Source organism: Orcinus orca, chromosome 2 (genome assembly GCF_937001465.1).
Source record: "Orcinus orca chromosome 2, mOrcOrc1.1, whole genome shotgun sequence".
Classification (NCBI taxonomy): Eukaryota; Metazoa; Chordata; class Mammalia; order Artiodactyla; family Delphinidae; genus Orcinus; species Orcinus orca.
Window position 1 is genome coordinate 24,931,362 of NC_064560.1, and position 24,866 is coordinate 24,956,227.

The 24,866-nt window shown below is 44.0% G+C and overlaps 1 protein-coding gene across 7 annotated transcripts in view; it reads left to right on the top strand.

The window, feature by feature from the left end:
• The window catches only part of PRKCQ (protein kinase C theta), a 158,255-nt gene that overhangs the window by 126,928 nt on the left and 6,461 nt on the right, over window positions 1-24,866 (top strand). For all 7 annotated transcript variants that reach the window (XM_049704793.1, XM_049704779.1, XM_049704775.1 and 4 more), the window contains 2 exons: window positions 7,255-7,393; window positions 12,923-13,111. In XM_049704793.1, the coding sequence (XP_049560750.1) occupies window positions 7,255-7,393; window positions 12,923-13,111 (328 nt within the window). The remainder of the gene's footprint in view (window positions 1-7,254; window positions 7,394-12,922; window positions 13,112-24,866) is intronic.

A 24,866-nucleotide genomic window follows, 5' to 3' on the forward strand; every position in this document is an offset into this window, starting at 1 on the left:
CTGGTCCAGGTGCTTTCATCACTGTGCTTGAGGGACATGAAGTGGTCAGTGTGCTTCTGTGGCAGAAAGTTCCACACCCGGGCTTCCTGCCCAGAGTGACAGCACGGATGGTGATTTACCAACCAAGTAAGAAATTCCGCTCTCAAAAGCAATAAGGGGGGCTTCCCTGGTGGCGCAGTGGTTGAGAGTCCGCCTGCCGATGCAGGGGACACGGGTTCGTGCCCCGGTCCGGGAGGATCCCGCACGCCGCGGAGCGGCTGGGCCCGTGAGCCATGGCCGCTGCGCCTGCGCGTCCGGAGCCTGTGCTCCGCGACGGGAGAGGCCACAACAGTGAGAGGCCCGCATACCAAAAAAAAAAAGCAATAAGGCTCTGATCTCATTTTGTTCTCCCTCTCTCCTACCTTTTGTCTCATTTCCTTCCATTACTTTCTCTTTGGCCTCTTGTTGTTGCTTTCTTTCTTCTGTCTTTTGTGTCTCTCCTTCTTGCCTGTATTTGCACATTGAATGTCCTCCTTTTGGGTGAGGGAGAAGGGGAGGCCTTCCTTGAACAAACACACCTGCGAAAACCTACAAGCCTACACCTTGTCTGCATGCCCAGGATGCCATGTGTGCCCTCTTTCTTGAGTGGATGTCTGTCCAGAAGCTATTGGACACCATCATTTCACATCCTTCTTGGATGAAAGCTGATGTACTTCAGTCTCCTTACTTCTCTCAAAGCACAGTTGACACTTAGCATACAGATCTTCGAAGGCTTAGTTGTCTCGTTTCCCACAGACTGGGCGGGGTGGGGGGGTATATTGAAGAAAACAAATAAAAAAGGAAGGAAGGAGCTGGACAGGATGCTGACTGAGGAGCTGGAGGCCTACACAGTGACCACTGGTGACAAGGGAAGCTGAGAACCGACATAAAGGGAAGATGCAGGACAACCTCAAGGCCCCGAGACAGTGGGATCACGTGCTTTTCTGCAGCAGATGCCCACAGGAATGACCGGAGTCATCAGTACAGGCTAAGTGATGTTCCACACAGATTGTTGAAGATGGCAAACTGTGTATAATACAGTCCAGAAGCATTCCATCTGGGATGGCCAGTACTGGGCTTTGGTGCTTACAGAATAGGCTGAAAATTCACTTAGGGAAACCTCTCCGTTTCCAGAGGGTCCAGCCAAGTGAGGGCTGCCCCATTTAGAGCCCAGAACTAAAGACGTAGGGGAGGTTTGGGAGCTCATTTTTCTTAAGCCGTCTCTTTGGCATCCTTTGGATATACTTTTGTATTTGGGGGAGCAGGGGCTATCTCCAAAATGATAGATTAAAAATCTGTTTTATACCATTCTTTAATCTTCAGGAAAGTGAGAAATACCAGAACACTGAAAACCCTGATCACATTCCGTGGTTGTTTTCCTCTTTATATCTGTAATGCCTGCAATATCCCTAAGATATACCTATACTGAGACACTCAGTAGATTGTGTGGGATGGATGGATAGGAAAGAGGGAGGAAAAGTTAGGAAGACTGGAGAGAAGAGAGATCTTAGGGCTGAAAGGGACCTCATGCAACCAAACCCCACATGCCCCGTATAGTCTCTTTCTCCACATCACGATGTTTCTATTATTTCATCTTGTAAATTATTGACACGCAGGACAAAGACCAATGAGGGTCCATAAGTGTCTTTAATATCATAAATTGTACCCATTTTAGAGCTCTTACTACATCCATGAGAAATATTTTCTAAGGCTTCTTATGCACCACAAAGAAAGAATCCTGGGTTTATTTAGCAGTGTACTCACTGAGGCTGCAGGAGATCCTTGAAAGACATGGAATAATTAAAACTGGGGGAGGTCATCCGGCAGGTACACTGACGCCGAGATTGGCCTTAAGAAATTATTCAACTGCCCATTGTGACTTTACTGGCCTAAACTTTTCATTGGCCACTGAATTAACAAGGGGATTCTATTAGTTTCCTTTTTCTGACCACTCATGATCATCATATTAGTTTTGAAGGGTTGCCGTAAGAAATTAGCACAAGCCTGATGGCTTAAGCCAATGGCATTTATTCCCTCAGAGCTCTGGAGTCCAGAGGTCCAAAATCAAGGTGTCAGCAGGGCCACGCTCCCTCTGCAGGTTCTAGGGGAGGGTCCTTCCTTGCCCTCTCCAGTTTCTGGTGGCCCCAGGTGTTCCTGGGCTCGGGGTCACTCCAGTCTCTGCCTCAGTTTTCACAGGGCCTCCTTTTCTCCCTGTGTCTTCCCTGTAGGTCTCTTACAAGTCCACTTGACATTGGATTTAGGATCACCCAGATAATCCCAGATGATCTAATTTCAAGATCCTTAACTTGATTACATCTACAAATACCCTTTTTCCAAATAAGGTCTCACTCACAAGATTCCAGGGACTAGGACATAAATATCTTTTTATTGGGGGAGGGGAGCCCATTAAACCCACTACAACTAGTAACGAAGACGGACCAGCCACTAAACACACAGCCTTGGTTAAGCATTGTGGTGGGTGCAAAAGCTATAGAAGTCCCAACCTCTGGATCCATAATTAAGCCACTTTCTGGATTTTTATTTTGGGTTTTTTTTGGAGGTAAAATATAAGTACATGAAAAGATACAAACAGCATACTCTAAAAAAAGTCTAAGTGAATGAGATTCTAATTAAAAGTAAGTGTCGGGACTTCCCTGGTGGCACCGTGGTTAAGAATCCGCCTGCCAGTGCAGGGGACACGGGTTCGAGCCCTGGTCCGGGAAGATCCCACATGCCACGGAGCAACTTAGCCTGTGTGCTGCAACTACTGAGCCTGCGCTCTAGAGCCCGCGAGCCACAACTACTGAAGCCAACACGCCTAGAGCCCATGCTCCGCAACAAGAGAAGCCACCACAATGAGAAGCCCGTGCACCACAACGAAGAATAGCCCCCGCTCACCGCAGCTAGAGAAAACTCACAGGCAGCAATGAAGACCCAACGCAGCCAAACATAAATAAATAAAATAAAAAAGTTTATTAAAAAAAAAGAAGTAACTGCCGAAGGGAAGAATAATGAAGGTATCATCAGAAATGGGTGAGGGTGTGCCAACAAAAAGAGATAGGAGTAAGGAGGTCGAGTGGAGGAATATTAAACAAATTGTGTCCAGCTTTTCTGGAAAGGCCGTTGTTGGCAGTCGCAAGAATTGAGGCCAAGAGATGCAGAGAAGCAGGTGGCAACGTCAATCATCTACCATTACTGGTGGCATCGTAAACGCGGTGGCATCTTAAAAGATGCCTCAGCCCTGGCTTAGGTTAAACGTAAAACCAAGGAGCTGGAAAGTACGCAGACATAGAAGCAGCAGAATCTAGAGTCTCAAGTCTTAGAACTCTTAGAACTGAAAGGGACCTTAAGATGATCTTTGACCGATGACACTGGACCCAAGCCCTATATTTGAAACCACTTACAAATGCCTTCACGTGGATGACCTCACTGGATGCTCGCAAGTTCTGTGGGATAAGCAAGGCAGGCACCACTGGACCCATTTTATGGATGAGTCATTAAAGGATCAGAGAGGAGACAAGGCTCGGCTGAGCTACGTAGTAACAAAACTTGGATTTGGAAGCTCTTTCTTCTGGCTCCCACTTTGCCTCTTCCAAATGGAGAAGCTTTGCTTATGTTGACAACACAATGGAAAGAAAGGCTTCCACTGAATTCTCGGTTGTACGTGATGCCCCGATGTGCAGCCCTTTGGGCAGATGGGTTCTTCCAAGAGCCATGCCAGGTGACCTGGACCCTGAAGGCCCTTTCTGGGTCCTGGTGTCCTGTGAGGTACCTGTGAACACTCTGGCCTTTGGGTCCTGTGGCTTCTCCAGCTCGTCTCCCTCTGCCTTCACCCCTTCCTGCCCCTCAGGGTGTCTGGCTCTGCATGGCAGGCCTTCTAGACCTTTCCCCTTCTGACTTAGATCTCTCAAAGCTTCAATGACCTCCTCTCTCCCAGCCCTGTAGACACCCTGCCCACTTTAGAGGGTGGATTGAAAATTGAACATGAAACTTTCCTAGCTTGAGGCCTAGAGAACATTCATTTTTAGAAGTGACTAAAATGTACCCTTGCAATCACAGAAGACTCTAGGTATCTCAGCAAGACCAGTTCAATGCGAAAGACCGGGTGAGCTTGGTTTAAGGGGATGTAAAAGAGGGTAAAGCCTGGCTTTGCTGGGATAGATTGTATAATTTTAAGAGCCTTTGTTTTCCATTAGATAAATACGAATAAAAATAGTGATTCCAGATCAAAGGGCTATTGTGAGAATCAAATGATAAAATGCATGTGAAAGAAATTCCAATATTAGATATTATGTTCATTATCCTTCTGAGCTATGTACAGTACTGCAGCTGGATATCTGGCTCCCTAGTGATGACCCTAAAACCATCCTTCAGCCAGATTTCTAGGAACGTACATATGTGGCTGCGAATGATGCAAATATGTTTCATATAGAAGAGACTCAAAATGATATCACTATCGCATAGAGTGTGGATTAGGAAATGAACTTGCAGTTTTAGCCTAAGGAGTTAAATATGACCTATAATTGGACTTATTGGAATATAATCCATAAGTCACAATGAAAGTGGATTTAATTAAAATGAAGGAACAAGGCAGAAGGCCTGCCTACGGAGAAGACTTAGACATATTGGAAGTTTTCAGTCCTAATAATGAAAGTGCGACAGCATTTGAATTAGGATGGGAGAAACAGAACCGAAACTGATCTGAATGTGGGACACACATACATGTATCCTGGAGGTATCCACGCACCTGGTCAGACAGAAACCATCGATGCATTAGTGACAGAGGTCAGCAATGCAAGAGGTCAGCTCTGGGGAACACCTGCTAGCAGCATTTCTGCACCAAAACAGAACTGCACCCCATGCTCACCTCCTCTGGCTAATTTACTCACAGAAGGTGAGAAAGCAACAAAAAGGAACCATTACTTGGGACTTGGTTGTAGCTGATACTCGCTGGTGGTGAGATGGTCACTGGTTGGTGATGAACTCACTCAGATGGTTATGGAATGATAGCAACACGTGCTACACTCGCGTCAGAGCATCACAGCACAGCAAGTACCAAGCAATACACTTTCCACCCTCGTGAAGCTTAGAGTGTAACAGAGGAGATAAAACAAATAGTGACGGGACTTTAGGATACGGGTATCGATTACAAGCATCATACAACCACTGAAACCTTTGCTTAAGCAGAAGCTAAGGCTCACTGACAAAGCAGAACCGAGAATGCAAACCCATCAGAACCAAAGTGGCTGCTCTCTCATTGGCTGGGCTGTTCTTCGGGTTCATGCGGCCTCTGTCTCTACTCCTGGCCGAGCCACTTCAGTCTCTTCTTTTACAGGCTGGTTTTCTGTCCCTCCGAGGGCATGATGGAGGGCGCGCCACAGCAGCCCCGCGCATCAGACACCCAGCCGAGACGGACGAGTGCCGTCATGTTGCAGCCTCAGCAAGTTTTCCCCAAGAAGAATCCACTGAGTCAGGCCTCCACCTGTGGCCCAATCAACAGGGGCGGAGGAGACAGAGCTACTTGCCAGGCCCTTTGGGAGCAGAATCTTTGAGAAGGAGATTCTGAGCATCTTCTCTTAGAGGAGGTGCAGAACAAGGCAACAGCAATAGCTCTTCTCTCCCAAGTCGTCTTAGCTCATTAAGGAAGGCAGTGGTAGCCACCACCCACCACATATCCTAGACTTAAAGGAGTTTTCACAAAGCTCAGAAATTCACGGCAGATCAAGGAAGAGAAAGCTGGATGTTATATAACCGACTAGAATTCATAAAATGCCACTGACTAAAGTCCATAAAAGTTTAAAGAAACTCATGTCAAGTGTCATTCCTGGATTATCTTTTTAAAAAATCCGTTTCGCAGGTACAGGATGACAGGAAAATGGTATAATGGTAGTTTGTGCGGGGGGTGGGGGGAGGACACCTGGAGGTTATAGTTTACAGTGAGTTCCATATTCAGCATCGTTGTGATGGAGCTTCTAAAATAACTAGTGCAGCCACGGCGCTCAGAGGCAAGAGGACTAGACCAGAAGCTCAGGGTGCCACCGCCATCTGCACCTGTGAGATCACGTGCCCGGAAGACACCGCTTTCATTCTGAGAACCATCTTTGAAGAAGAAAATGGACAAATTCGAGATACGTGCAGGGTAGGGGCCGGAATGTTGCAGAGTCTGAATACCATTGCTGTGTGGAGGAGTAAAGGTCCTCAACTTGGTCAAGGAAAGACAAGAGAAAGCTTGGTGTCACTTTCCAAATATCCAGGCGGTCACGTGTGGTAAACAGGCCAACAGGTAAAGTCACAGGGAGGCATAGTTTGGCCCGTGTTTTTAAAATCGTGTCACCACTTACACATCCCTAAAAAATGAAGTGGGCTGCCTTACAAGGATACTGGTTCTCTGAGGACAGAGGAAGTCATTGACACGGTGTTCTGGTAGCAGATGGATTCTGATTCTAGAATTAATCTGGGTTAGGGACATCTTTCCTTAATTGGTCTTCGAATTAGGTGCAGGATAATTTATCCACAAACACAGATACTTAGAGAATGGCATAAAATGAGTATATTTCTAGGCCTTTCTTCCTTTTCCGTTACCCCCAGGAAAGGTACTGGGATTAAGAGCTTCAGGTCTGTGTCTTGTCCATGGTATATTAGCTGTACTCCTTGGCAAGTCAGAAAGGGGAATCGGTAGCAGCCAGCCATTCCCTTGAAGAGTCAGTTTTATCTACACCCCTACCTTGGACGGAAGTGGATGGGTGTACGTGTTGTGTAGTACTGAACACCACCCTACACCAGACACATCACCAAACACAGCCCCCACGACGTTTCATCACCAGCGTATTCCTTTCCATCCAGGCTTTGTTTCTTGAGGGCCCCTCTTAACACTGAGGGATGCTACTTTGCAGAGATAGCGCATGACCTTTATGTGGCCCCATCTCGGCACCTGCTCAGCCATTCATACGTGAACTGTGGAGGGAGCTCTGGAGATGGGCCACGTATTGATATGGAAGATACAGAACTCGGTCAGAGCCAGGCCCAGAGAAAGCCGACCTGAACCACGAGGGGCTGTACTGTACGTCCAGTCCTGGGCAAGAGACGCTGGTCAAGGAGGAAACACCAAGGACGAGAAGCAGTGACCCTGGAGGAGACAGGAGGACCAGCAAAGTACCTACTCATTGCCCTTCACAGGGCAAGTCCATGTTAACAAAACCGCGTGTTATTAAAGTGAGAATCTGATTTGTTTTTCAGGGACCTGAAGCTTGATAACATCCTGTTAGACAAAGATGGACACATCAAAATAGCGGACTTTGGGATGTGCAAGGAGAACATGCTGGGGGACGCCAGGACCAACACCTTCTGCGGGACCCCCGACTACATCGCCCCGGAGGTAGGACGCGCCGCTCTGCACCCACCCGTACAACTCCGCCTCCCCGGGGCCAGCACCACTGCTTCCTTCTCCCCTGAAAATGAGAAGACCTTAAACTATTTTCGTTCAGGATGTGTACTTGTTTTTCGGAGTATTTGACAAATGCAGCTGCACCTAGGCGCCGCTAGTGTCGCTCTGGGCGCGGTACCCGCGCTAACTCCTGCACCTCGCCAAGGCGTGAGGGACCCAGCAGGCCCTTCCCATCCTGGCTCTCCCACCCCAGCCTTAAGATATAGTCACTCTGCTCAGACCAACCAGAAGAAGCAACTGGTGAAGAGCCAGGCGGACACTGAACAGGCATCTACCTAAGTCCAGTGGTTTCATTTTGGGGCCAGAAAAACCTAAATTGTGGTCTCCAAGCTGCTACTGCGTGAGCCTGGAGAGGTCCCACTTCTCTCTCCTGTTACCAGGTCCCATGGGAGAGCCTGTGAAAGTTTAAAAACAGCAACAGAGAAAACAAAATAAGCCGATGCTCTCATATTCTGAGCCCCTGGAAGATCAGAGTTTGCTCAGAAGGCCTCCATCAGCGCCAGCTGCCCACCCCAGGGAGATGAGACACTGCCTTTCCCCCTTGGTCCTTCCCGCAGCATAAACTTATCGCGGCTTTTCTATCTTTGGCTCTCTCTGAACTACTGGGTGATTGCTCTAAAGTCAGAGGCTGTTTCTTATTCACTTTCTAAAAACGTTCTTTTGAAAGAATTATAAATTCACAAGAAGTTGCCAAAAATAGTACAGAAATGTCACCCATATCTACCCTTCCCCTACTGGTTCCAGCTTACGTAACTATGGCACAGTATCAGAACCAGGACACGGATGTTGTTACAAGGTGTGTAAAGTTTTGCCCCACTTATCGTATGTGTAGATCAGTGTGATCTTAGCCACTTTTATATCCAAGGACGGAGCTCAAGGCTCGGCACATTAAGGTGCTAATAGATAGCTTTTCAAAGAGTGAATGAACAACTATTGATAAGTGTGTGAGTGGTGACGGCTGTCTGATGGATAGACAGCGATGGGCCTCTGGTTTCCTGGGCAAAACAAATTCAGCAGCAGATCCCTGTCATAGCCAAAGTAACTGTCGCCTCCTCCGTCTAAGAAACAGGAGACTCTGCCCTGTACCTATGTACTTAGTTTAGATTTCCCCTTGTTTAAATTCAAGCTTGGCCTCTGGTCAGCAAGAAATCATGGCTTTTACCTGTCCTGTCTATACATGCCTTATGCCAAACCCTGTCCCAGGCAATCCTTCCTTCCCAATTCTGTCTCCTTTGGCATCTTCCAGAATTTACCTTCAGAGACTGGCTTCTCTCTGCAACTTCAATCTCATTCTCTCATCTTCAAGCCTGCTTGTCTTCACACAATTCCACCCCTGGTCCTTTGTTCTCTCTGTACCTTCTCCATGAACAGCTGTATCTATGACTATGATTTCAACTCCCAAATCAGTATGACCAGCCCAAACTTCTTGCTTCAGACCTGTATGTCTGTTTTTCTGCAGAGATCTCCAACTCACTGTCACAGGCCATTCGATCGTAACAGATCCCAAACCCACTCTCTGTTGAAACTGCCCCCACACACACATGCACACACCCTTCTCCTTTATCCCTTTCTGGATGAGTGACATACACATCCATCCGTCCAGTCCCCTAGAGCCAGAAAACTGGAATCCTCCAAGTCTTCTCCTTCCTTCTTACCCCTCCCAAATCCAAACACCAAGACCTTCTAAATATAGACCTCAGGGGTTCACACATCTGTTTTCATGCCTCCCCAATCTTGTGATTGTGCTAAGACTCTCCCTTCTTTTTTGATCCTCCCTTTGGGGATTAAATCAAGCTTCTCCAATCCCGCCCCATCTTCCAGTTGCTGCCCTGGTCCAGGCCCTCAGCACCTCTGGTCTGGATCCTGGTGATGCCTTTTGACCCAGACTTTCCTCTCTATGACCACCCAACTGCCAATGCATCATCTTTACATATTTTCAAACTTTCTGATCTTGCTCCCTCATCAGTTAAAAAAGCATCCCCGGCACATGTATATTTATTATACATTATCACCAACTAATGTAGTCTGTTATCAAACATGCAGAAAAAGGAACAGGCTGAACTCAAGATGAAATAAAGTTTTAAATAACTAAGTTGTATTCTATTAATAGTACATGTTATGCTTTATTAAAATAATGAGGCTAAATAACTTTGTAAAATCTTGGTTTAACCCTCTATGATTCTGCCACTCAAAAGTCTGCTTGGTTTCTTTCAATTTCTGGTTTTATTGGCTCATAGCCGAGAAAGAGCCCTTACAAAGGCACACTGTAAGACAGATGCTACAGTGTGTACGTAAGGCAAGGTTCGTGGCTGGAGAGAGTGGATATAAGTCCAGAATGCACGACAGTGTTTTCTGATTTAGCCAGCTTCCTGTCACAACTAACGAAACGGTCACTGTTTTTAGCTTCGTTATAACGTGACAAAGAGCTGGTACTAGGAGGACGGAAGATCTCTGCACTTGCCGTTTTCTACTCTGCATCGTTAGCATGGTCTTCAATCCAAGTCTCTTTTGCAGATCACTTTTTAAGGACATTCCATTTTGCGAAAATGAGTTTAGTTCAAACAGAACCCACCGATCCCCTTAACTGGGCATGCAACGCAAATGACACACCTTAGGATAAGAAATAATCGTAATAGTGACGCACCTTACGATGTGCCGAAGACGAATGCCAATTCACCACCAACTGCTCCCGAGATGAGGCTTCCCGTTCCTCCCTTGGAAAACCTAGTCACTGGTCAAATTTCTAAATGAGGGCAAATTTCTAAATGAGGGCATCAGTGCCACTACTGGAATTTTTTAAACTCGAATAAATACAAGTTCTAATATTTTCTTCCCGTATCTCGGCGTTACGCCGTCTGGGTGCTCCCTGGGGTGCATGCCCTGTTCTGAGGGCCGCTGTTCCACCACGTCACCAGATCTACCTCTCTAACGGGAAGACCTGTCACGCCACGCCTTTAAAAATATTCAGGAAGTCCCCATTGTCAGCTGGGTACAAGCCAAAACCCCAAGAGAAGGTCCTTAATATGTCCTGAGACATCCGTTTCCTTCTCTCTCATATCCCTCAGCCGTGCCCTCGGAATCCTTGGTCTGATTTACTCCCACCTCCAAAGTCATCTTCTCCCTGAAGGTGCCTCTGGCTTCTTGGAATAATCAGTTGTTTCCTCCTCTGTGCTACCACAGCCCATGTGTAATCCCATTTGCCAGTAAACTGAATTTCTCACAGCTAAGGACCATGATTTATCCACCTTAGTGTCTAGTCTCCTCCTCCACAGCTCAGAGCACCCATCACCTGTTCCGTGAATGACCACACCAAGACATGCACCCCAAATGCCCATCTCTGAACATGTGCTGGAGATGGGGCCTTTTGTCTCTAGCCTCTCCCTTTTCCATCAAAATCCCACCCATTTTCCAAAGCTCCACTCACATCATCTCCGTTGTGAAGCTTTTCCTTTATCTCACTCACTGACCCATTGCCCTCTCCCCGGGGACCTCAATGATATGGGCGGAGGGCCCGAAACACAAAAAACAAGTGCATTCAGGGCAGCCTCAGGAACGATGCATGAAAAAGCAGACTGTGCTCCCTCAAACCAGGGAATAGCCTCACCAGCCCACGTCTCCCGAGACCTTCCCCAGAGCTCTGTGGTTCCCTATGTCACGGTTATAGGACCGAGGGTCTAACGTATAATTGGAGGTCCATGCTCATTTTGACAAAGAATAGAAAATAGTTAAATAGGGAGACACCCTACTTTCCAACATCTACTAGCCACTTAGTAAGTCCAGGTGGAATTTCAGTAGCTAGAAGCAGCTCCCTGGAGAAAGCAGGAGTCACTCGGAAACCAGAGCCATAGAGGCATTGGTGGTCACTTGGTTTCTAAGGACGCTTTCCCCGCTGTGCACATCATGTCGTGAGCCATGTACAGACCTCAGATCACTGGCTCCAAGAGGTGGATGGAACTGTAGCTTTCTCTTACTCTAAGAGAGAAAGAGGGACTCTGACGTGAAGTGGTAGCGTCATTATCATCTGAATTATTTGAGTAAAGATGGGGAGAGAACAGGACAAAAGACAGCATGGCCATAAGAAGGCACCAGGGGCTGAGACAGAAAAAGAGCCACTCCAGCCATTGTTTCTACACCAATTTCTTTTAAAATACAGACTCATTTGAGCATGAATTAGATCGAAGTTTAAATCCTGGAAACATTATAATAGAAAAGGAACATTATGTAGTAAAATCCCAAGAGACCACGGTCCAGAACATAGCTTTCAACCCACTAACCAGGCAACCTTAAAGAAGACACATAACCTCAGTCACCGTCCTTTGTTAAATAGGGATAACGGCACCTACCCCAGAGGTGCTTACAAATAAACACAAAGTATGGGAAACACCCAGTACACCTCAGCAGGCATTTGCAGACATTCTGTTCATACAGTGTATAACTGAGTGTGAATCGGCATTTTGCTTCTTTCTCCTAACTTAAGACTGAAATTCTTTACTAACATCCCCTAGCCTTGGAAGACTTAATTTCCACCTCAGCTGTCTCCTATCCTTCCAAATTTCTTTCCATTAATCCACCGAACGAAATTGCTTACCAAGATGCGATGCTCAGAGCAGCTTCTGGTTGCCTTGGGCTCCCTCTTGTGGCACATCCTGGGAATTGCGTGTGAACCGGGCCCCACTTAAGGCAAACGTACCTGAACTAAGATCGCGCAGTGTGTGCATCTTTATTTTATCATTCTCCCCGGGGTCTACTTTTACACTATTCCTTAAGGCTAAGTTTATTTTTTTTTACTTTAGAATTAACCTCAGTGTTCAAATATTGAGTTAAGGCCGGTAGATAGCATTTTTATACTGGAAGTCCGCAGCAGACTGCAAAATTCTGTTTGCAACTTGATCTTTATTTTCACAAACATCTATCAGCTTGTTATCCTAGTCTCTCTTGGCATAGTCACAAAATTCGACTCTTCGTAACCGTGACTAGTTAGGTTTAAGGGGTGGACTTGGTCATACGGCCCCTTTGGCTGCCTGATTAGCTACAGAACTTTATGCAAAGACTCAAGACCACAGAAGTCCATAAAACACATGGGTTTGATTTAGATATTCACCTCAGAGGCACTGAAGGGCTTAGATACACATCAGCTCTCTTAGGTCTGAAGCTACCACCCATGGGCTCCCATCACAGATAGGAAAATGAAGAGCTGATGGTACAATTTAGTTGTTTTGCTTAAGGCCAGAGGGGGGAAGAAAGATGTTGAAATTCAAAAATGTTGCGTAGCTTTGGTACTGCCCACTTATTTCTATCCAATCATTAACTTCACAAAAGCTACAGTTTTCAGTGTAATCTTTGCTAAAACCATGCACTGTTCTTCATCAGTTATGTCCTGAGTGGCCCTGAAAAGTCCATGCAGGGTTTTCAAGTCAACCTCGTTTTGATTAATTATGTCTCTGCCTTTTGGTCCCACAGATCCTGCTGGGTCAGAAGTACAACCATTCTGTGGACTGGTGGTCCTTTGGCGTCCTTCTCTATGAGATGCTAATAGGTCAGTCACCTTTCCATGGGCAAGATGAAGAGGAACTCTTCCACTCCATCCGCATGGACAGCCCCTTTTACCCACGATGGCTCGAGAAGGAGGCTAAGGACCTTTTAGTGCAGGTAAGACGTGAAGTCAAGGAGACCTTCATATGATTAGTATTAGGTTTTCTGATCAGTGTTCCCATTCATTTCTAAATTCTGATTTATACATTGTAAACAGTAATTGTGTCAAACAAGGTTTAAAGAGGATGCTCACCATCTGTTTTAACTGAGGCCCCAATAGGATGAACATTAGAAATCAAAACGAGCATAAGATAGACCCTCACATGCATAATTTACAAAAGAAATGCCCAGAAACCAGTTCCATGACTCTTGAATGGCCTTGCTTTGAGATGTAATTGGTCTGTTGAACAAACAACTTCGGGCTTAAAATTTGTTTCCCATAGTCCCTATTCAACCTATTCAGTCCACCTGAAACTGTAAAATTCCTAGAAGAAAACATAGACCGTAACTTCATCAGCATCCGTCTTAGCAGTGTCTTCGGGGATCTGACTCCACAAGCAAGGGAAACAAAAGCAAAGATAAACATATGGGACTGCATCAAACTAAAAAGCTTCTGCACAGCAAGTGAAATCATCAGAATGAAAACTCTGTATGGGACAAGATACTTGCAAATCATATATCTGATAAGGGATTAATATCCAAAATATATAAAGAACTCATACAACTCAACAATAAAAACAACCCAATTTTAAAAGGGACAAAAGAGGATCTGAATAAACAATTCTCAGAGACATACAGATGGCTAATAGGCACATGAAAATGTGCTCAACGTCACTCATCAGGGAAATGCAAATCAAACCCACAATGAGCTATCACCTCACACCTGTGAGAAGGGCTCTTATCAAGAAGAGATAATAAGTGCTGACGAGAAGGTGGAGAAGAGGGAACCCTCCTGCACTGTTGGTGGGAATGTAAATCAGTAGAGCCACTATGGAAAACAGTATGGAGATTGCTCAGAAAGTTAAGAATAGAACTGCCACACACTCATATGGTATTCCACTTCTGGGTATTTATTCGAAGAACATGAAAACACTAGTTGGAAAAGATCTATGGACCCCTATGTTCATTGCAGCATTATTTACAATAGCCAAGATATGGAAACCACCTAAGTGTTTATCAATGGATGGATAGACGAAAATGTGGTATATATACACAATGGAATATTACTCAGCCATAAAAATGAAATCTTGCCATTTACAACACCATGGATGGCCTAGAGGGTGTTAAAGTTCATGAAATAAGTCAGACAGAGACAAATACCATGTGATTTCACTCATGTGGAATCTAAAAAAAAAAAAAAAAAAACAGGGAACAAACCCAGTAAAATAAAAACAAGCTCATAGATCCAGAGAACAGATTAGTGGTTCCCAGACGACTAGGGGTTGGGGAAGATTGGGCAAAGAATGGGTGAAGGGGGTCAACTCTGTGGTGATGGATGGTAACCAGACTTCAGTGGTGATTACGCTGTAGTGATTATAGTACTGCACACCTGAAACTTATCATTAAAAATCTTCCTCTGCCCCTGGATGAAGACTTGGATAGGATGCGTAACTTTCTGCTCACTCTTGGGGAAAAGACAAACTTCTTGTCACTCCTAAGTCATGAAACACTGTCTCAGCTGAGAAATTGAAGCTGTTCAGTCCAAGATATAAGTCGTCATATCAGTCTTAACTCAAAAGACTCCCACTCCCTTTCCTCTGGCCAAGTTCATGGCTGGCAGCCACTCGCCTTGGAGAAGGGAGTACGGTCATAGTGTGTCTACCGCATGTATGTTCTCTTCCTCTCCAGCTCTTGGGTTTCTGTTTCAGACCAAACACACAGAGAGGCTGGAGGGATTATAAGGAGAAAGGACTGCTCTTATATGGCTGAGGGGCTCCCTGCTCTTTGAACCTGGTGGGTTTTAAAGCCAAGGCTTTGGGACCTCCCTGGTGGTCCAGTGGTTATGACTCAGCACTTTTCACTGTCGTGGCCCAGGTTCAATCCCCGGTCAGGGAACTGAGATCCTGAAAGCTGCTCGGCATGGCCAAAAAAATAATAATAAAATAAAGCCAAGGCTTTGTATGGGATTCTAGCAGGTGTTCTGGAAATACCTATAACTGGGAACATTTTTAGCTGAAGCTTTTGACGTAGAGGCTGCTCAATCCATTCCACAGCCCAGCTTCTGTACCAAACTCTAAGCCACCAGCACTCCACCCCGAGACTCATTGCCTGCTGAGTGGGCAATCTCACAGGCAGTCCTTCAGATGGACGCAGACCAGCTCTCCTGCCGTGTTCCCTACCTGCGTCCATGGGAAACACTGATGTATTTTTCATCCTGAATCCTTGACTGTTACCATCTTAGCAGGAATCTCCAGAATTTACCAGCAAAGCCGGAGTCACACACCGCCCATGATAACCCAGGATCGATTAAGAACTGGCACCCAGAGCTACAGATGTAAACCAGACTCCAAGAATCACTAGCCATAAACCAGGAGCTCCCGGGGCGAACTAACACAGAGGAAGCACCTGAAAGCCATCATTAAAGATTTCAGAGGAAGCACCTGAAAGCCATCATTAACGATTTACACTTTAAGTCCCAGTTTACCTTTTTTGAAGATGCAAAATGCCATCTACAGTGTGATTGTAACAAGTTGTAAAAAAAAAACCCCAAAAAACTCATGCTAATTACATATCATAGTAAGCACCTACATTTATTGAGCTGTCCCAGCAACTATGTGGATCAAAAAGGCCTACAAATGTTACCAAGGCCCAGAAAATCTAAAGTGGACCGAGAATGCAGGCGTTTTGAACAAAACAGGGTTTTGATTTGTGGCAACTCATATCAGCTGGCTAAAAAAAGTCATTTAGGGAAATAATTTTTAGCCCTGCTCTTCTCACAGTGAAAAGGGGGCTAGGATAAGATCTTTCAACATCAGACGCTATCAATGAATTTTAAATCCAAACTTATAAGATTACCCAGCCCAGCCCTTTTTTCTCATGAAGAACTCAAAATTCAATTTAAAGGGCATAATACACTTCTACCTCTCTCATACAGCTATCAGCTTGTCTAGGGTTATCTGAAATGTTGCAGCAACTGTGGACTTCTCCCTAAAGGATCAAGATCTTGAATCTGAAGTGCTGACAAAGCCCCAGGAGGAGCCCCAGCCCAAGGCTGATGGTATTTAAAAATCTGAGCCAGTACCCCTCAGCTTTCACTTTCCAATTGATCCGAACAAGCAATAAACTTAGAAAACTCCACAAACAGCCAATTAAATTCACTTTTAGTGACTGGACAAAACATCTATAAAATGAAAGCTAATTTAATAATTAACCAGTTTTAAAAAAGAGAGGACAAGAGTAAAAATAAGTTAGCAGGATGGGAACTTAAAACAATTTTGCTTTCCATAAGGGCAACTTCAGGCATTGTTACAGTTGCTATGTTTCTTTTAACTGGCTCTTGGAAGGATTTAATTGAGGTATGTTAGTTGGCTCTAGCTGCTACAACAAAATATCATAGACTGGGCGGCTTGGACAACAGAAATTTGTTTACTCACAGTTCTGGAGGCTGGAAGTCCAAGATCCAGGCCCAGCAGGGTGGGTTTCTGGTGAGAGTCCTCCTGGCTTGCATACGGCTGCTTTCTGGTGTGAAAGCTCTGGCGTCTGCTCAATCCATGGCATGGAGGCTGCACTCAGAAGGCCTGGGCCATCAAAACTCACTGGTAAAAGGAAACGAGGAGAAAGCTTGGGGAGCCTGGAGGCCCTGCAGCCGCCATTGCAACCGACCTTTACCGTAATGCTGAACAGCTGTGCCTCCCAAACCCGGCTCCTCCCAGCTCAGCAAAGGGAGAACACCTGGCAAGGATGTGGTGGAGGCTTAACTGGGACCAGGTGAAGGTAATGGAAATAAGTTCAGGGAAAGACGCTGGGAGTGGTGGTTTCCAAAGGAGAGGAAGACTGAGGAGGAGGAAAGGATTTCTTCCAGTTGGAGGAGAAAAGTTGCACAGTCGTGTGTGTGGAATATTATGCAGCCATTAAAAGGATGGAACTATGGACTCATACAGCAACTTGGATCACAAGGGCATTAAGCAGAGTGGAAAAAAAAAAAAGCCAATCTCAAAAGGTCACATACTGTATGAGTCCACGTATGTATTAACACTCTTGAAAGGACAACACTGTGGAGATGGAAAGCAGATCAGTGGTTGCCGGGGGTCAGGGGTCAGGGGTCATGGAGGCGGGGGAATGACTGTGACGGGGACCCCAAGGGAGACCTTTGTGGTGATAAGACTCTTCTGTATCCTTTTTGTCCTGGTGGTTACCCAGGCCTACACATGGGATAAAATGACACAGGACAAGACACACACAGTGTACTGGTTTTGATATTGTGCTATCACCATATATAATGGAAGCATTAGGGGAAACTAGGTAAAAGGTACACAGGGCATCTCTGTACTATCTTTTCAACTTCCTATGAATCTATATGTATGGTCTGAATGTTTGTGTCGCCCCCAGAAAATCATATGTTGAAGTCTTCTAACCCCCAATGTGATGGTTATAGGAGGTGAGGCCTTTTGGTGGTAATTAAGTGTAGATGAGGTTAAGAGGGTGGGGCCCGCATGATGGGATTAATGCCCTTATAAAAAGAGGGAGAGAGAGAGATCTCTCCCTCCAAACACATGCACCAAGAAAAGGTTTTTACTAACCTCTGCCCACCAGAGCAAAAGCCAGCTCTACCCACCACCAGTCCCTCCAATCAGGAAACTTCCACAAGCCTCTTAGATAGCCTCGTCCACCAGAGGGCAGACAGCAGAAGCAAGAAGAACTACAATCCTGCAGCATGTGGAACAAAAACCACAGTCACAGAAAGAAAGACAAGATGAAAAGGCAGAGGGCTATGTACCAGATGAAGGAACAAGATAAAACCCCAGAAAAACAACTAAATGAAATGGAGATAGGCAATCTTCCAGAAAAAGAATTCAGAATAATGATAGTGAAGATGATCCAGGACCTCAGAAAAAGAATGGAGGCAAAGATCAAGAAGATGCAAGAAATGGTTAATAAAGATCTAGAAGAATTACAGAACAAACAAACAGAGATGAACAATACAATAACTGAAATGAAAGACACACTAGAAGGAATCAATAGCAGAATAACTGAAGCAGAAGAACGGGTATGTGACCTGGAAGATACAATGGTGGAATTCACTGCTGCAGAACAGAATAAAGAAAAAAGAATAAAAAGAAATGAAGACAGCCTAAGAGACCTCTGGGACAACATTAAACGCAACAGCATTTGCATTATAGCGGTCCCAGAAGGAGAAGAGAGAAAGGACCTGAGAAAATATTTGAAGAGATTATAGTCGAAAATTTCCCTAACATGGGAAAGGAAATAGCCACCCAAGTCCAGGAAGTATAGAGAATCCCATACAGGATAAACCCAAGGAGAAACACACCAAGACATGTAGTAATCAAATTGGCAAAAATTAAAGACAGAAAAATTATTGAAAGCAGCAAGGGAAAAATGACAAATAACATACAAGGGAACTCCCATAAGGTTAACAGCTGATTTCTCAGCAGGAACTCTACAAGCCAGAAGGGAGTGGCATGATATACTTAAAGTGATGAAAGGGAAGAACCTACAACCAAGATTACTCTACCAGGCAAGGATCTCATTCAGATTCAATGGAGAAATCAAAAGCTTTACAGACAAGCAAAAGCTAAGAGAATCCAGCACCACCAAACCAGCTCTACAACAAGTGCTAAAGGAACTTCTCTAAGTGGGAAACACAAGAGAAGAAAAGGACCTACAAAAACAAACCTGTAGTAATTAAGAAAATGATAATAGGAACATACATATCGATAATTACCTTAAACATGCATGGATTAAACGCTCCAACCAAAAGACACAGGCTCACTGAATGGATACAAAAACAAGACCCATATATATGCTGTCTACAAGAGACCCACTTCAGACTTAGGGACACATACAGACTGAAAGTGAGGGGATGGAAAAAGATATTCCATGCAAATGGAAATCAAAAGAAAGCTGGAGTAGCAATACTCATATCAGATAAACTAGACTTTAAAATAAAGAATGTTACAAGGCACAAGGAAGGACACTACATAATTATCAAGGGATCAATCCAAGAGGAAGATATAACAATTATAAATATATATGCACCCAACATAGGAACACCTCAATACATAAGGCAACTGCTAACAGCTCTAAAAGCGGAAATTGACAGTAACACAATAATAGTGGGGGACTTTAACACCCCACTTACACCAATGGAGAGATCATCCAAACAGAAAATAAATAAGGAAACACAAGCTTTAAACGACACAATCACAGATAGATTTAATTGATATTTATAGGACATTCCATCCAAAAACAGCAGATTACACTTTCTTCTCAAGTGCACATGGAACATTTTCCAGGATAGGTCACATCTTGGGTCACAAATCAAGCCTCAGTAAATTTAAGAAAATTGAAATCATATCAACCATCTTTTCTGACCACAACACTATGAGATTAGAAATCAATTACAGGGAAAAGACCTGGAAAAAACACAAACACAAGGAGGCTAAACAATACGTTACTAAATAACCAAGAGATCACTGAAGATATCAAAGTGGAAATAAAAAAATACCTAGAGACAAATGACAATGAAAACACGACGATCCAAAACCTATGGGATGCAGCAAAAGCAGGTCTAAGAGGGAAGTTTATAGCTATACAAGCCTACCGCAAGAAACAAGAAAAATCTCAAACGAACAATCTAACGTTACACCCAAAGGAACTAGAGAAAGAAGAACAAACAAAACCCGAAGTTAGCAGAAGGAAAGAAATCATAAAGCAGAGCAGAAATACATGAAACAGAAACAAAGAAAACAATAGCAAACATCAATAAAACTAAAAGCTGGTTCTTTGAGACAATAAACAAAATTGATAAACCATTAGCCAGACTCATCAAGAAAAAGAGGGAGAGGACTCAAATCAATAAAACTAGAAATGAAAAAGGAGAATTTACAACGGACACTGTAGAAATACAAAGCATCCGAAGAGACTACTTCAGGCAACTCTATGCCAATAAAATGGACAACCTGAAAGAAATGGACAAATTCTTGAAAAGGTATAAACTTCCAAGACCGAACCAGGAAGAAATAGAAAATAGGAACAGACCAATCACAAGTAATGAAATTGAAACTGTGATTAAAAATCTTCCAACAGGGCTTCCCTGGTGGCGCAGTGGTTGAGAGTCCGCCTGCCAATGCAGGGGACGTGGGTTCATGCCCCAGACTGGGGAGATCCCACATGCCGTGGAGTGGCTGGGTCCGTGAGCCATGGCCACTGAGCCTGTGCGTCCGATGCCTGGGCTCCACAACAGGAGAGGCCACAACAGTGAGAGGCCCGCGTACAGCAAAAAAAAAAAAAAAAAAAAAAAAAAAATTCTTCCACCAAACAAAAGTCCAGGACCAGATGGCTTCACAGGTGAATTTTATCATTTAGAGAAGAGCTAACACCCATCCTTCTCAAACTCTTCCAAAAAATTGCAGAGGAAGGAACACTCCCAAACTCATTCTATGAGGCCACCATCACCCTGATACCAAAACCAGACAAAGATACTACAACAAAAGAAAATTACAGACCAGTATCACTGATGAATATAGATGCAAAAATCCTCAACAAAATACTAGCAAACAGAATCCAACAACACATTAAAAGGATCATACACCATGATCAAGTGGGATTTATCCCAGAGATGCAAGGATTCTTCAATATATGCAAATCCATCAATGTGATACACCCTATTAAAAAATTGAAGAATAAAAACCATATGATCATCTCAATAGATGCAGAAAAAGCTTTCGACAAAATTCAACACGCATGTATGATAAAAACTCTCCAGAAAGTGGGCATAGAGGGAACCTACCTCAACATAATGAAGGCCATATACGACAAACGCACAGCAAACATCATTCTCAGTGGTGAAAAACTGAAAGCATTTCCTCTAAGATCAGGAACAAGACAAGGATGTCCACTCTTCCCACTATTATTCAGCATAGTTTTGGAAGTCCTAGCCACGGCAATCAGAGAAGAAAAAGAAATAAAAGGCATACAGATTGGGAAAGAAGAAGTAAAACTGTCACTGTTTGCAGATGACATTATACTATACATAGAGAATCCTAAAGATGCTACCAGAAAACTACTAGAGCTAATCAATGAATTTGGTAAAGTAGCAGGATACAAAATTAATGCACAGAAATCTCTGGCATTCCTATACACTAATGATGAAAAATCTGAAAGAGAAATTAAGGAAACACTCCCATTTACCATTGCAACAAAAAGAATAAAATACCTAGGAATAAACTTACCTAGGGAGACAAAAGACCTGTATGCACAAACTATAAGACACTGATGAAAGAAATTAAAGATGATACCAACATATGGAGAGATATACCATGTTCTTGGATTGGAAGAATCAATATTGTGAAAATGACTATACTACCCAAAGCAATCTACAGATTCAATGTCATCCCTATCAAATTACCAATGGCAGTTTTTACAGAACTAGAACACAAAATCTTAAAATTTGTATGGAGATACAAGAGACCCCGAAGAGCCAAAGCAGTCTTGAGGGAAAAAATAATGGAGCTGGAGGAATTAGACTCCCTGACTTCAGACTACACTACAAAGCAACAGTAATCAAGACAACATAGTACTGGCACAAAAACAGAAACATAGATCAATGGAACAGGATAGAAAGCCCAGAGATAAACCCACACACCTATGGTCAACTAACCTATGACAAAGGAGGCAAGGATATACAATGGAGCAAAGACAGCCTCTTCAATAAGTGGTGCTGGGAAAACTGGACAGCTACATGTAAAAGAAAGAAATTAGAACACTCCCTAACACCGTACACAAAAATAAACTCAAAATGGATTAGAGACCTAAATGTAAGACCAGGCACTATAAAGCTCTTAGAGGAAAACATAGGAAGAACACTCTTTGACATAAATCACAGCAAGATGTTTTTTGATCCACCTCCTAGAGTAATGGAAATAAGAACAAAAATAAACAAGTGGGACCTAATGAAACTTAAAAGCTTTTGCACAGCAAAGGAAACTACAAACAAGACGAAAAGACAACCCTCAGAATGGGAGAAAATATTTGCAAACGAATCATCGGACAAAGGATTAATCTGCAAAATATATAAACAGCTCATGCAGCTCAATATTGAAGAAACAAACAACCCAATCCAAAAATGGGCAGAAGACCTAAATAGACATTTCTCCAAAGAAGACATACAGATGGCCACAAAGCACATGAAAAGCTGCTCAACATCACTAATTATTAGAGAAATGCAAATCAAAACTACAGTGAGGTATCACCTCACACCAGTTAGAATGGGTATCAGAAAATCTACATACAACAAATGCTGGAGAGGATGTGGAGAAAAGGGAATCCTCTCGCACTGTTGGTGGGGATGTAAATTGGTACAGCCACTATGGAGAGCAGTATGGAGGTTCCTTAAAGAACGAAAACTAGAACTACCATACGACCCAGCAATCCCACTACTGGGCATATACCCTGAGAAAACCATAATTCAAAAAGACACATTCACCCCAATGTTCATTGCAGCACTATTTACAATAGCCAGTACATGGAAGCAACCTAAATGCCCATCGACAGATGAATGGATAAAGAAGATGTGGTACATATATACAATGGAATATTACTCAGCCATCAAAAGGAACGAAATTGGGTCATTTGTAGAGACATGGATGGATCTAGAGACTGTCATACAGAGTGCAGTAAGTCAGAAAGAGAAAAACAAATATCATATTTTAACACATATATGTGGAACCTAGAAAATGGTACAGATGAACTGGTTTGCAGAGCAGAAATAGAGACACAGATGTAGAGAACAAACGCACGGACACCAAGGGGGGAAAGCCGCAGTGGGGAGGTGTGATGAATTGGGAGATTGGGATTGACATGTATACACTGAAGTGTATAAAATGTATGACTAGGGCTTCCCTGGTGGCGCAGTGGTTGAGAGTCCGCCTGCCGATGCAGGGGACACGGGTTCGTGCCCCAGTCCGGGAAGATCCCACATGCCGCGGAGCGGCTGGGCCCGTGAGCCATGGCTGCTGAGCCTGTGCGTCCGGAGCCTGTGCTCCGCAACGGGAGAGGCCACAACAGTGAGAGGCCCGCGTACTGCAAAAAAAAAAAAAAAAAAAAAAGTATGACTAATAAGAAAACAAATCAGTAAATAAATAAACATAAGAATAAATAAATAAAAAAGAAAAGGCCATGTGAGCACTGAGCAAGAAGACGGCCATCTACAAGCCGGGGAGAGACGCCTCACCAGAAACCGACCACGTCAGCACCTAGATCCTGGACTTCTCACCCCCAGAGCCATGAGAAATAAATGTGTGCTCTGTAAGCCTCCCAGTCTCAGCCCAAGCAGACTGAGACACTATAATTATTTCAAAATAAAAAGTTGAAAACCAAAACTACATCTAAGGCTAAATTCCAGCAAATACGAAAAAAACAACAAAAAAAGAGAGAGTCAGCTGCAGTTTCAGTGGCAGGAAGAAGATTTGCTGTGAGAGTAGAAAGTGAATTTGGTGACTAGAGCAGAGACCGAGACAGTTAAGGATAAAGACGGTGAAGAAAAAGGACTCGCTGGTGAAAGAGGTTTTAAACCCCCGTGGAAGAGTCTGGGCTTATTCTTTCTCCTGTGAGTTAATAAAAATTCTCTGTTCTTGTCCATGAAGAAGACAGCTGTCTGTTTTCCAAGAGCTGGGCTGATAAAAATTCGTGGCCACCCGGCAATGTGCTGGTTGTGAGACTGGCTTCTAGCTGCCCCTGTGCCTCTTGTGCTCTGATTTTAATCCAACAGCCCCCACAGCCCTGAGCTCCCTTTTCTGCAAAAATCAAAGGTGATCTATCATTTCTAGAGAAACCTCCTCTAGGGAATTTTACATAATGTTCTGAAAGCCAGAAGTAACGGGTCCTCTGGAAATGCTAAGCAAAGAGTATTCAGCGGCCTCTGTAACAGCAGTGGCGTCAGTACCAGACTTCAACCTCTTTAGCCCTCAAAGGGCATGGACGCACGTAGCGCGCTGAACACATGCACATCATGAGAGGCTGTGCTCCGTCCAGAATTACAGCTGGAGAGGAAACAGTCGACAAAACGAAACGACGGCCTACCAGATGGGGGAAGATATTTGCAAATTGTTTGACCAATGAGAGATTAATATCCAGCATGTATAAACAGCTCATACAACTTAACATCAAAAACAACAAAACAAAACCAAATAAAAAGAACCAACCCGGTTAAAAAAATGGGCAGAAGAGATTTTCCAAAGAGGAAATGAGGATGGCCAACAAGCACATTCAAAGAATGTGCTAATCAAGGAATTACAAATCAAACTAATCAAGGAACTGCAGATCAAAACCACAATGAGATATCGCCTCACACCTGTCAGAATGGCCATCACCAAAAAGAACACAAATAACACATGTTGGCGAACATGGAGAAAAAGGAGCTCTAGTAGACTGTTGGTGGGAACGTAAATGGGTGCAGCCACTGTGGAAAACAGTATGGAGTTTCTCAAAAAACGAAAAATAGAACTACCACATGAGCCAGCAGTTCCACTCCTGGGTATATATCCGAAAACAAAAACACGAATTCAAGAAGATACATGCACCCCAGTGTTCACAGCAGCACTATGTACAATAGCTAAGACATGGAAGCAACCTAAGTAAGTGTCCATCAATAGATGAATGATAAACAAGATTATATATATATACACACACACAC